General features: G+C 41.7%; 1 protein-coding gene across 9 annotated transcripts in view; it reads right to left on the reverse strand.

Moving 5' to 3' along the window:
• Positions 1-12,634, reverse strand: part of LOC120735849 (lymphoid-restricted membrane protein) — a 29,466-nt gene that overhangs the window by 15,924 nt on the left and 908 nt on the right. For 2 of the 9 annotated variants that reach the window (XM_040035579.1, XM_040035573.1), the window contains exons 1-19: positions 12,234-12,412; positions 10,618-11,333; positions 9,265-9,375; positions 8,252-8,432; positions 7,467-7,528; positions 7,248-7,323; positions 6,938-7,096; positions 6,722-6,839; positions 6,244-6,294; positions 6,006-6,083; positions 5,760-5,816; positions 5,551-5,610; positions 5,158-5,222; positions 4,874-4,967; positions 4,337-4,480; positions 4,091-4,186; positions 3,266-3,417; positions 1,831-1,942; positions 609-888 (exon numbers count right to left, since the gene is read on the reverse strand). In XM_040035579.1, the coding sequence (XP_039891513.1) occupies positions 609-888; positions 1,831-1,942; positions 3,266-3,417; positions 4,091-4,186; positions 4,337-4,480; positions 4,874-4,967; positions 5,158-5,222; positions 5,551-5,610; positions 5,760-5,816; positions 6,006-6,083; positions 6,244-6,294; positions 6,722-6,839; positions 6,938-7,096; positions 7,248-7,323; positions 7,467-7,528; positions 8,252-8,432; positions 9,265-9,375; positions 10,618-11,278 (2,557 nt within the window). In that variant the 5' untranslated portion in view covers positions 11,279-11,333; positions 12,234-12,412. Of the gene's footprint in view, positions 1-608; positions 889-1,830; positions 1,943-3,265; positions 3,418-4,090; positions 4,187-4,336; positions 4,481-4,873; positions 4,968-5,157; positions 5,223-5,550; positions 5,611-5,759; positions 5,817-6,005; positions 6,084-6,243; positions 6,295-6,721; positions 6,840-6,937; positions 7,097-7,247; positions 7,324-7,466; positions 7,529-8,251; positions 8,433-9,264; positions 9,376-10,617; positions 11,334-11,480; positions 11,505-11,804; positions 12,009-12,233; positions 12,413-12,634 lie in introns of those variants that run through there. The other 7 variants (XM_040035581.1, XM_040035580.1, XM_040035582.1 and 4 more) reach the window with 6 other exon arrangements.

The following is a 12,634-nucleotide window of genomic DNA, read 5'->3' on the forward strand; positions in this document are numbered from 1 at the left end:
CGTCACTGGAGGTATATGTGAATTCAAGGTCACTGAAAAAAATTGGCATTGTCTGTAAATGTTCTCAAATCAATAATCTGGTTAAACAACCTCCATGTAGATAAAATATGCTGTCTATAACAACTTCTGCTTGGAAGAACACTTCAGTTAGAGTTTTGCAAATTAACAAATCATTAGCTATAATTTTAGATTGGAAAATTTCCCATTCAAACAATTGCTTCAATACTTTCTTGCTAAACATTTACAGGATGTATCAGATCACATTCGTGCTGCATGACGCTAGCTCATATTTCATTTTTAAACAGTCGATTCTCCTGCATTTAATCCAGAGCTAGGAAGAGGGAGAACACATGGGTCACAGCAAGGCTAGAAAAATTCTGAACTATATTTAGCTCTATTTGGCTTGGCCAAGAGGTTCCAGTTAGCTCTGGGCCAGTTATGCTGAACACTGGATATTAAGGGCTCAAGGAAAACTCCTCAAAGGTCTCAACTTTCCTTGAGATAACGAGGAATATTTGTTCTTGTTTAAAGCCAACTCAAAATCAACACCCTGTGAGTCTTTAAAGCGTGAGCAGTTGTCGTTACGCCTAACTCTTGTCCTCACTCACCTCGACCTTCTCCCACTGTGCCCTGCCCAGATTGGGCCTCCACTGTGACAACAGACAGCGGAGTTGATGTGTCCCTCACGTCTCCCTCCCCGCCGCTATCCACCACTGTCCACCTCTCCTCTGCGTCCTCCTCTTCACCTCTGTCTGTTATTTTATCTCCCGTTTCCTCGAGCCTCTCTTCTCTTTGCCCGTCATGTACTTGGCAATTTCTCTCTGCTAGCTCATTCTTAAGGAAATCTTGAATAGCAAATTCCTCGTCCCAGTCCAAGTCATCTCCAACCTAAAAATAAAAATGCAAAGGTGAAATTTGCAGAAGCATTTCAAAATCCACTCTAGTATAAAACAAAAAAAAACAAAAAAAACATCTGGAGGACTGAAGGTGGCATAGTTACAGTTACAAAAAAAATATTTTTGATGCCAAGTTTCTGTACAGCTATTGCTGCTTCTGGTCAAACAAACTACACACTTAGGTATTATGAGAACTATCACCATAAAACAAAATACAGTATTTACAGTAAGAAAAGCTCCCAAACATGCCAGCTTGATGTAGAAGACGTCCACAGCAGCCTGGTTTAATTCAGGGCTATCCTGTAAAATATCTAAAACTTAAAGCTTAGTTGTTATGGACAGCCTGGTTACTGTATGCATGTATATGGTTGCTGTATAAACATATACACATATGCATTTGTGTGAGGTACATCAGCACCTCACATATTCCTTTTTAGAGTAAAACAATGGTGTTGGAATGGAAATGTTCAAGTATGCGTCAGCGTGTTATTAGCAGTGCGTAGGTGTGTGCTTGCATCTGATTCTGCGTGCATGTGTATTTATGTGCGGGGGTGCACATGTCCACTTCAGTCGCCAGCTCGCAGTAAGCTCTCCTCTACTATCTCTACTCCATCTGTCTGAATACAGTGCGAGCTGTCTCTCCAGTGATGCACACATTGTGGTTACTGATAATAATGTAAAAAGAGCATACATATATATTATTACATTGATTATTTTCTAACCCCAGCTGAGAGAGGATTTAAAAAGTGCAAAGTGATCTGTCAGATGGTGTACGTCACACTTCAGTCTTACTCATTGAATATGCAAATAATTATGCACACAGACTATAGATGAAGATTTCTTCTAGGAATGGTGAAAGCAAGGGTCTGCAATTGTTTATGGCATAAAACTTAATAAAATAAAGCATAATGAGCTCCATCCCCTGTTTTCTGACCTCCTCTTCTAGTGCAGGTGTCTGGCATGAGGCCTCTCTGCTATCCTGAGGGGTCTTTAGCTGCTCGAGCTCCTCACACAGCTGCCGCTTCTGGTTCTCCTGCTCCTGCACCCTGTATGCAATTACACGGTGCCACGTTAATAAGAGCTCAAGCATTATTAGTTTAACAAGGAAAGATGGGGTAGCGACATCTAAACTGTCTGAAGACTTATCCAAGCCCATGCAAGCAGATCCTAGTAGGAAAGTACAGCGGACATACTGTACCCAATCCGCAGGCCCATGCAGTGTCCCATTCTGTTGCCCAGGGTGACCAGCGCCAGTTCTCCGACTGGCCCAGTAATGCTTCCTTCAGTCTGTAACAGTCTAGATTTTCAAATGATCCAGAACTAAACCTACAGTGAGCCCTCTGCAGTTTCTTCCCCCCCACCCCCAAACAAGATCACCCTGACAGCTGAGCTTCTAAATCCCAGGTGGACAGTCTGACCAGCTCTCTCCCTCTGGTCTTGTGGTGCACCAGACCAAACCCTGTTATATATCCAAAGGGGACGGCCGTTTCTATGAACACACATCAACAGACACGCGTAGAATGCAAGACAAATCCATCCAGAGTCAGAATACAATCCAGGAATGGCCCAGACCCAACTTAGTGAGGCAGGCCCTCTATGGTCACTGAGGTCAGGATGATTAACGGGTCTTTCCTCCATTCACTACAACAACTGACTGCCCAACTGAAACAGAGCCTGGACAAGCAGAGCCCCCCTCAGTGACACCTGCAGCGGTCTGAGTACTCTGTGTGTGTGGTTATTTATCTAGACTAATCAAGGTTTTAGAAACACTGCTCAGATGACCCAAAAGTAGAGCTTAGCTAAAATTGACATGTTACCAGGAAAGCACCATGAAGCAAACAAAACCTGAAGTCTTGTAAGCATCCTAACAAGCCTATGCAGATAGTGTATGGACTTGAAAGGTCAGCTAGTCTAATCAGCTAACCTTGGGAACTCATTATGTCTAGACTGCATTTAAATCAGTGATTATGCTGCTATGCTTAACCAGCTTGTAGTCTTCATTATCTTCAGTGGTGCCAGTATTACTTTCTAGCAGGATTTTTTTCTTTTAGCTCTGCCTATAAGTGTTTAATCCAACCAATGAGATCACGGCTACTCAAAACAACTCCGCCTCAAAAAAAAAAAAAAAAATGTTTCCCTACCTTAAAAGCAAGTCGTCTTTGATTAGCCGCCACAAGATCCACTGGAATTCTGCTCTCTTACATCGATTTTCCCTGGCATTAATCTTTCATCCACCTCCTCTCTCATACCAGACTCAAAACGAGAACTGCCGTTAGTGTTTAACGGATCGCTCGGTTCTGACTGCCCACCTTTTTTCGCATGCACAGCTACACATGAACAGGCAGCGCATACAGCAAAGATGTACTCACCTGACAGAAAGGTGGAGGATCTCAGTGCGGGACCTCCTCATGTTTCCGGCCATTTTGATCAGCTCTTTCTCCAGTGAGTCAGTGTACTGGGCCAGCTGGTCCAGGCTGAGGACCCAGTCTGCCCTACGTGCGTCCAGCTCGGCCTGCACCGTCTGTAGGAAGATGAGGCTGAGGGGTGAGCCTCTCGCTCGAGTAAAAAGGCCGCAGATTTAATAGCTGGGTGTCTTTTACGCCCCCAAAAGTTGTGACACCTAACTGACACAAACTCTTTCCGTGACAGCTAGCACGCTGAAGAACCAGCAAAACACACACTGGCACAGCTCAGGTACACTAATGATTTCTGTCTCATTTGGCATGTTTACTGCTTTATGGCAGAACGTGGCTAATGAATGCAGAGTGGCAACAATGCAGGAGGAGGGGGGAAGAGAAACAGAGAGAGAGTGAGCGAGAGAGATACAGAAAGAGTGAAAGAGGAGGGGGAAGTGGGTTGTGCTCACAGTAAAACACTGACTAAACAGCACTGCTTGGATGGGGCCTGTTGGAGAGTTATATAAGTGAGAGCTCTCGAGACCAGAAATGGTGGGTGGGAAGGATAGAAAGAGCAGATAGGCTGTGATAAATGGAAAAAAAGAGAGCAACAGGTGGAGGAAGAATAATTTATATAATTTTATGACTCATATTTTAAAAAGTATAGCCATCTGCAGACTTGAATTACTCAGACCCAGAAACGTACACAGACACTTATTCTGTGGTCAACACTGACAGCATTATAGCTAGGCTGATGCTGACTGTAAAGTTCAAAATGTGAATGTGAAAGTGTCTCACCTGAAGACTGCTGTCGCCTTCTGTCTGTGTGTGGTCATCTAACAAAACTCTAACTGAAGTTAAGACAGAGTCGGTTTCTTTTCTGAAGTCCCTTTTCTGAGAGACAAAAGTGAAAGAGGAATACTTAAAAGACAGGATCACACAACCCTCAGCAACTCAACTTCATCCCTACACCTCAAATTCCAAATAGGTGCAGTTAGAAATGAAAACGCTGAATGTTATACAACATAAGAGAGACTGGTTTACCAGTTTATTTATGAGGTTTTTGAACTCCAGTGCCATGTGTTCAGGGCTGGGTCCCTGCAGCATCAGCAGCACCTCCCTGTCCAGAGTCTCATCCAGTGGGGAGGCAAAGCTTGTAGAGGACAAATAGTCAACTCCATGGGGAGCCTGTAGACAGGGGCAATAGATTTATATGAACAAGTCAAAGGCTTTCTTAAAAATTATTATTATTGCAGAGAAGGTGGTCTCTTAAGTATGCGGCCTGTGAATGGCTGCATCGGATGTTAGGACAGCGGTTTGTGTTGCTTTGCAATGTGTACCGATTATGTGAGACACTCTGGAAAAGACTAATCATCAAAGAACAGTTCATTCGCTATCAGAAGCAAAAGACCAGATACTGAAAACATTGTGCAAAGAAATAAGAGTAAACATCAAACTTCAAGCTAAAACAACACTAGATGGATACATTAATGAAGCAGCAGCAGAAAGCAGGTAGAAGTGGCAGTAATACAAGGCATAAAAGAAAGATGAATAAATGAGACAGAGCATGAGAGTGCTGACCTCCAGTGGTGACTGTGCCAGAGCCAGTTCTGTTTGCAAGGATCCCGAGCTGCTCTGGTTCATCCGATAAGCCACTGACAAAGAAAGACTAGCCCTGCAAGAGACAGGAGAAAGGGAATTGATGTTCAGGTTAAGAAAAAGACACTTAATAGAAAAAGTGAAGATGAATCTATGTGCACACAAAATAAAACTTTTCAATCCATTTTGTCTTAGTTGTCCCTCAATCCTCAGTCTAAACATTTAAACTCAAATTTCTATTTTCAGGTTATTTGTGGTTCACTCACCCAGCCAAGTCTGGGAGAATCATCTGCATCTGCCTCTCCAGCTTGTTCTTGTCCACCCTCAGCAGCTGGAGTCAACAACAGATAACGCAATCATGAGTCATCCCAACCCATTAGATAGTTAAAGGCCGTCCGTGCAGTCTACCCTTTCTACACTACAATAAACATGTGGGCCATGAGGCGCGTGTTTGGATAGAGGGCAGGTGATTTCATTCCCACATCTGAACCCAACACACCAAACTGCTAGCGTGTCACTGATGACTAATACAGAGGACAGGAATGTGTCGCTGAAGGCTTTTTGTCTTCAGTGATATATTTCTGTCTATAAATAACAAAAAAAATAAAAATCAAGCAAGGTAGAAACTCAAAAGCTGATAGGATGTTGAGCACACCAACCTCTGTAATGGAAGAGTATTCCTCCACTGCTGCCTTCAGCTCATCTATCTGTCTGCTTTTCTGTATAAGAATGCAAATGACACAAAATGTGGGAGTTTTTTGAAAAAAAACAAAACAAAACAAAAAAACACTCATTTTCTATCATTATGCAAGATTCTAAAGATAATCAGCAACAGTAAAATAAAAATTCAACAAGATTAGGTACTGACCTCTACTATCACTGCATCCTTTTCACTAATGACTGCGTCAAAAGAGTGAATCTGCATCTGAGGACAACAAAAGAGCAGTTACATAATATAAAGAAAGCACAGCAAGTTAAACATGGCAGAAACAGAAATTCAATGAGCGCTGCAGATATCATCAAATACAGAACTGAGGGCATATTTGAGTGAAGCACAGAGAGAGAGATAAAATAACAGTTCAAAATATAAAAGTATATTTTACAGTAAAGGTACCTGAAGGTCAGCGTTAATATCACACAGCTCCGTTATTCTCCTCTGAAGCTCATCTGTCTCCATAGTGACCTTAAAGTTCTGAGGAACCATCAGAGGGGAGTTAGAGCAGCTGGACACATCCTTTCATGAACAAACTTGTGACATTATACTACGCAAGAGGGCTAGGAATTGCTGAGTGCTACTGGTGTGCGTGCAGTAAGGTCATTCGTTTCACTGTGAACTGTGCTATAATCGTCACCTCTTCCTGAAGAGAAGCAATCTTAGCGATGAGACTCTGGTTTTCCCTCTCCTGGATAAAAAAATTTAAAAAAAATCAATATAATAAACATTAAAAAGACATAGGCCATGCGTTTGGCTCTGTTATATATTCTGAGTGTTTGCCCTAAACTACAGATTACTATTATAAATGCGTCCTCACAAGTTATGGTACATACTGTGTACAAACCTGCACATAGCAAATAAATCTTATCATCCAATCAGAAAAGATCTCATTCTGAATATTAACACCAGCTGTCCATATTTCAACCACCTGTTTGCTAAAGAGAAACTGATTTCAAATAAGACATTTAAAAAGATCTCAAACAAGAAAGTGCTCAGTTTAAAACAAAAGAAAAAACTCACAAGTTTCATAAAACTACCATAACTGACTGAAAACTGCTGCAAGGCAGCGGAAAAGAAAAAAATAAGACAGTTCTATTTCAACACTTTTGACTCACCACATGTTTGCTGTGTGCGGAGGCACGGGCTCTGCCTTCCTCCGTACAGCTCAGAGTGGCCTTCATCTCTTCCACCTCCTCCTTCAACATCTTCTCCTTCTGTGCCAGCTGCTGGTTACTGTCAAAGACGACAAGTACAAATGGACATTACTACTGTGACTGCTCTAATACCGTGTCTGTGTTCTGTATGTTTACACGCGTATAAAATCATCTTACATTTTTGCTTGATTGTGTAGCTCCTCGTTTTCCTCCGCAAGCTTCTGGTTACTCTCCTCCATGCTCTCCACCACCTGCTTGAGCTTTTTTACCTCCTCCTGCAGCTTTTGGTTGCTCATCTGGAGGTCAGCAACACAGTACACCAGCTCTGATGTTTCACTGAGGAAGAAAACACACAAATACACACATGCAGGCATAACGCATCTTAGCTTTATAGATCAAGGGCATGCGTGGGTGGTCACAGACAAATATAGGCAGTAACAGGTCACATTATAAACAAACACTCGGTATTGCACAAAAAATCTCTTACAATTCAACTCTGGATGCCTCCCCTCCAAATGCCTCCAAGCTTCCTGAGGTCATATTAAACAGCATCGACCTCCTGGCTGGGGAAAATAATAAATAAATAAAAATCACAATCCAACATATATTACATCAATTAAGCTCCTGGTGTCACCAACACTGGACCCATACACACAACATAAAGGGTATAAAAAACAATCATGTATGTGATCATATGGAAATTCACCACACAGGCTGTCTCTGAGTTTTACTGATTCCTGGGTGATGTCATCTTCTGTTGGCCGTTCCCTGAGATAAACCAGAGAAGACAACACATTAAGATAAGGTAGTTTTATGATCTTTGCCAGAATTTGGAAGGCACTAACTACTCTCTACTTTATCCACAAACATACTGACAGCATTTTAGAGAGAGCTCTCCGACTGGCACACAGTCAATATTAATATTATAAGCAGGCAACTAGATCGATAGATTCTCTATCTATATCTAAGCAACCTTCGCTGTCAGATGATGATGATGATGAAGACACCCTTCTTTTCTACTCAGTAACAAGACGCACCAGTAAAAAGATACGTCATGCAGCAGTTACTCTCACTTTATGCAATGTCACTTTAACCAGCCCACACATCAGACTAAGATGCAAAACGTTAATTTTCCATGGCTTCACCTAAAACAAACTAAATATTTTTTTCTGAAATCCACTTGTGAGTGGATATTTAGTTTAGCTCATCTTATTCAATACCTAACTTCCTACAAGAATGCCTTGAAGGTGATTTCTTTTTCCTATATGGAAATATTAAGCATCAAGTAGATGTGAAGCCTACTGCCATTAGGACACCTTATCAGATGCTCCAGGATGTTCACATTCATACTGCAAATCTCACAATGTCTGATTGGTTTCACCATAAAATTGCAGACCTAACAAATCCTTAGCTTTTTTTTTTTTTTCTTTTTAAACTGAAAAGCTTTCGACATACATATTTCTGAAATATAACTGTAACATTTTCTAGTACCCATTGTTGCGGCAGTCATCGATCCACTCTCTCATGACAGCATGGTATGTGTCCAGATCAATTGACACGTCTTTGTGTTCTGGATCCAGCATGTTGCAAAGTTCCTCCAATCCGCTATCTTCAGAGCTGCGACTGGTGGTGTGACGCAGATAGTCCACAATATGGGACACATACACTTTCCCTAGAAAAATAATAGGGGGGAAAAAAAAGACCAGTTAGATACACTTTGATGTTCAAGACATAAAAGAACTTTATCTGATCATAAAGCTGAAGACACTCTTTTTATATTCTTGTTCATTTCAAGTTGAGATTTTCTTTCTTTGCACAGTTAAACACCCCCAGATACATTGTGACAGATTGTGGTTATAGGTGTAGGCAGCAAAAGCAGTAACCATAGTGACTGAGCCACAGTTAACTTTTTGGTGGTTGGTTTCACACATTTCTCAGTGCCGACTTTACTCAACAAGCTTCAGACAGTAATCAGAAAACAGGTCTGCGCACCATTTTTCTGAAAATCACCTGAGTAGCCCGAACACAAGAAGAGACTGCAACCTTGGATTTAATCAGATTTGGTGGTTATAAAAAAAAATATATATATTTTTTAGGTTTGTCTAACTGTTTAAAAATGGTTTTATAAACAGAAGAAAGAGGCAAAAAACAAAAACCCCTCTCTCTGTCTATTAATATGCCATCCATGCAGCACCATGAGTCACAGCAGAAAATCACTAACATGTCAGAAAACACAGAAGCTTCTGTAAAAAAGCAGAAGAAACATTTTCACATTCTGAGATATGAGAGTGGCTGTGAGCAAACGCAGGCACAAGAGGAAGGCGCAGAGAGGACTGATACTATGCAAATGTTTTAAGCTGAAGAAATGACTTCTGCAGTCTGTACAAAAGAGGCACTGTTGCACTACGCTACATAGCAACTTCAAATTCATTGTTAGGCTTCTGTATTGAGCTAATGGCTAGTGCCTGACTGACTGATTACTGTGCGAGCACATACGGCCGTACCTCTGCGCTGGGTATCACAAGCATGGAAGATGGTGTCGAGCAGATTCTCTTCACAGATGAGACTGATTTCAGCCATATTCTCCTTCCCTTTTTCGGAGGCAACTGAAGGCCCTGAAGAAAACACACCAAACACAGAGAATATTCAGCTGTGTAGCAAAGAAAGCACATGATACATTTTCCTGCAGGCACAGCACGGAGTGTGTGACAGTATAACGAGGAAACATTATCCATTACAGAGTCACAAAAGGAAAGTCACTTCAGAACTACAGCTAGTAATTATTGCTTTTAATTAATAATCTACAGTCTTGAATTTAAATTAAACCGTCTGGAAGCGAAAATCTGAAAATGTTACATAGTTTCTGTCTGAAAACTAGTTCTGAACCAGCACCAGTGACTAAAAATAAGCTCTTGGGCCAAATTTCTGCCACTCTTTCCTCTTACAGCCGCTTCCATCCAGGAATTCTAACTGGCCCGATGTTTGATATGTGGCAAGATTTACTGATTGATTTAGTTCCAGTGCGGAGGAAGAAAGTCCAAACAAAAACAGTGACACCCTCCTCAAGACAAGGACTTAAAGAAATAGTTCATGATTTTCTTGTAGTCACTCCTGCTGTTCATCCCGACTGCAGAGCACCAATGCTGGGCAGGAAAATCCAGAGTGCTCATTCTCTGACAAAAAGCACTGTGCCAGCAGAGGACAAGGTAGAGATGCTCCAGTACATAACATTACACACTTCCAAAGTGCTAGTTGTTCAAACCCTGTCTGTGATGGCATAAAGAGGGCATTGTGAAGTAAAACACATTAAACTCTAGAGGTACCGCTTTGAGTAACAAAGCCAGCCTCGGCTCTAAGACATATTTTTGCACTGAAGCTTTCATGTTGATGCCTGCCACTTAAAAATCACTTTTTTTATGCTTACTTTGAAACTAAGGATTAGGTAATGTTAATGTACTGTAAACACTGTACTGCATATTTGAACCTATTTTTAAAAGATGGGTTAATAAATCAGAAACCAGTTTAACATTTGCCCCCATTGTGTATCCTGCACAATAGGAGTCCACAACTATTATATTATACCTGAAGCATGGCAAGGCTTCTGAAGCCCTGGGGCAGTCTGCTTTGCTCGATTGGTAAGCATGCCTTGCTGAGGTCGTTTGTTCACAAGCGGTTTTAATTCAGACTTTTAATTCAGAAGTAAATCTGCAGTTTGACATCTCCATGCTTTTCTAATCCACAGCTTCGTGACTACAATCATTTTCGAGGATCTTTTGCTGATGTAACAGTTTTTGTGCAAAGATAATTTTTGTCAACTGACAGTTTTAATGATCGGTGAAGCTACTTCTGCACCCTACCTCCATCTCCCATAGACAGTCTTTTCACAACCAGAGCTGGGTAGGGTAGCTCACACTCAGCAGGGTTTGTATTGTCTGCAGAACTGAAGTTGAGGTTGTAGGAGAGGGTGCTGCGACTTTGGGTGAAGTTACGAGACAGAGGTGGGCTCCTGCTCGGCCTCTCGCTATCAGGCTGTGCTGACTGAGGTCCTCGTGTGAATGTAAAGTAAGGGGAGTCCTTGGACTGGCCCGTGGGGGTCGAACAATACCCCTGCCACGTTTTAACTTGTCTTAAATCACTTCCATCAGCACATCGCCGCTCCCCCAAAGTACTAGTGATAGTGTATGTGACATTAGCTGGTGTGGAGCGGTTGCATGTAGGAGTGGAAGGTGTGGTCAGAAGGACAGAGGAATGCTGGGAAGCTGCTCTGCTCGGCATCCCCATCTCTCTCGTTTTCTCCTTCTCCCTGTTGTCTCTATGGAGGGTCCCTTTCTTCAGGATGGCTTCCAAGTTGTGCCTGAGGCCACACTGAGGGCTGTCGTAACTGTTGGAGGACAGTTTGGGAATCTGGAAAGGTGAATTGGGCTCTCGGTCACCGCGCCACTGAATCGTCTGCAGTTTGCGGCAGATGCTGTCCACGGGATTGTGCCGGCGCGACGGCTGAGGTGTGCAATAGTCCATGCTGCTGATGGCGAGGGTGTGATGTTGGTTTCCTGGCTAGAGGAGAGGCTGAAGTCTGGAAAAAAAAGGACAAGAAAGTACCGCTTTGATAAAAATGAATTAAAATAGAACCTTGCAATATCAAACACAGGTTTTTCAGCAGGGAAACCACAAACACTGAGCAGCATAACACCATGAAGCACTGGATAAATAGCACATTCACCGCGTATATGACAGCTTATCTTTGGTTGGACTAACTCCAAGGTTAGAAGCAGATAATGGGCAAATAGAACTACAGCGTGAATAGTGTTATATAAGAACGACTGGGGATTTTTTTTTCTTGTTTTTTGGAGGAACCAAATAACAAAAACGAGCTATGTGATCATTCAAGTTATCCAACTATTTAGAGGTTCAGTGTTAGGAAGGGTAAATAAGCAGGAAGATATCTTTTAAAGGGAATGAGTAATATATTAAAATCTAACTAAAAGCCCAAATAGTTTAATAAGGCATGAATGTAACAGGAGGATATACAGTGTTATATACCAACCAGTCTACAAGGCTGTAAAACGGTAGCATCTCATGATGCGAACAGATTCAAACACATGTGTTCGGATTCGATGATTCACCTACTTTGGCGCACAGGTGTGAGAACGAGCCAATTAGTTCCAGAGTTAGCTCGAGATTAAAAAAAAAAAATACACAAAAGCGTTTTTTTTTTTGTCTCTGTGTGTGTTTTTTAGCAAAGCTTTTAGGTTTGTTTGTTTTGTTCTTTTAATACACCCCGTTTCATTTAAGTTTAAAAGTGGGCGTCATTTAATTATACTAAAATCTATAGAACGAGCTACTAATTGTACGCATATCTACGTAAAAAAATAAAAATAAACTGCGCTATAGGAACATTTGAAGTCAGTCATGCACATGCAAACCTCTTTAAATATCCTTGTTCAATATTCATACATATGCAGATATTTGTTACCTTTTTAATCTCGTATGATCGAATCCGCCACAAAATGTTTGGCCAACTGTCCAGATGCTCAAGCTGAGCACGCGCACAGGTAGTTGGAAGCTCGAGGCAGAAGGAGTTAAAACGTCGGTGGGTGTTTCTGACTCTAAAAAGTGAGTCAGCACCCCCTCCCTGTGGTTTCAAGGGGACACAGCACTCAGTGTAGCAGGCTAACAGTACGTTAGTCTCGCTTTATAGTCATTCCTTTAATTGTGTCCCACAAGCCTACTCCCCTCCACACTCAGACACAGTCCTATAACCTTATTTCCATTACCAATGCAATAAAATAGAACAGGTCAAATAAAGAGAATAGAAAGAGAGAAAGAGACTTATTTCCTGCCTGTAACACAAGGTGGGCTCATTTGATTTTTGTT

Source organism: Simochromis diagramma, unplaced genomic scaffold, assembly GCF_900408965.1.
Source record: "Simochromis diagramma unplaced genomic scaffold, fSimDia1.1 OVJJ01000816.1, whole genome shotgun sequence".
NCBI classification, from domain to species: domain Eukaryota; kingdom Metazoa; phylum Chordata; class Actinopteri; order Cichliformes; family Cichlidae; genus Simochromis; species Simochromis diagramma.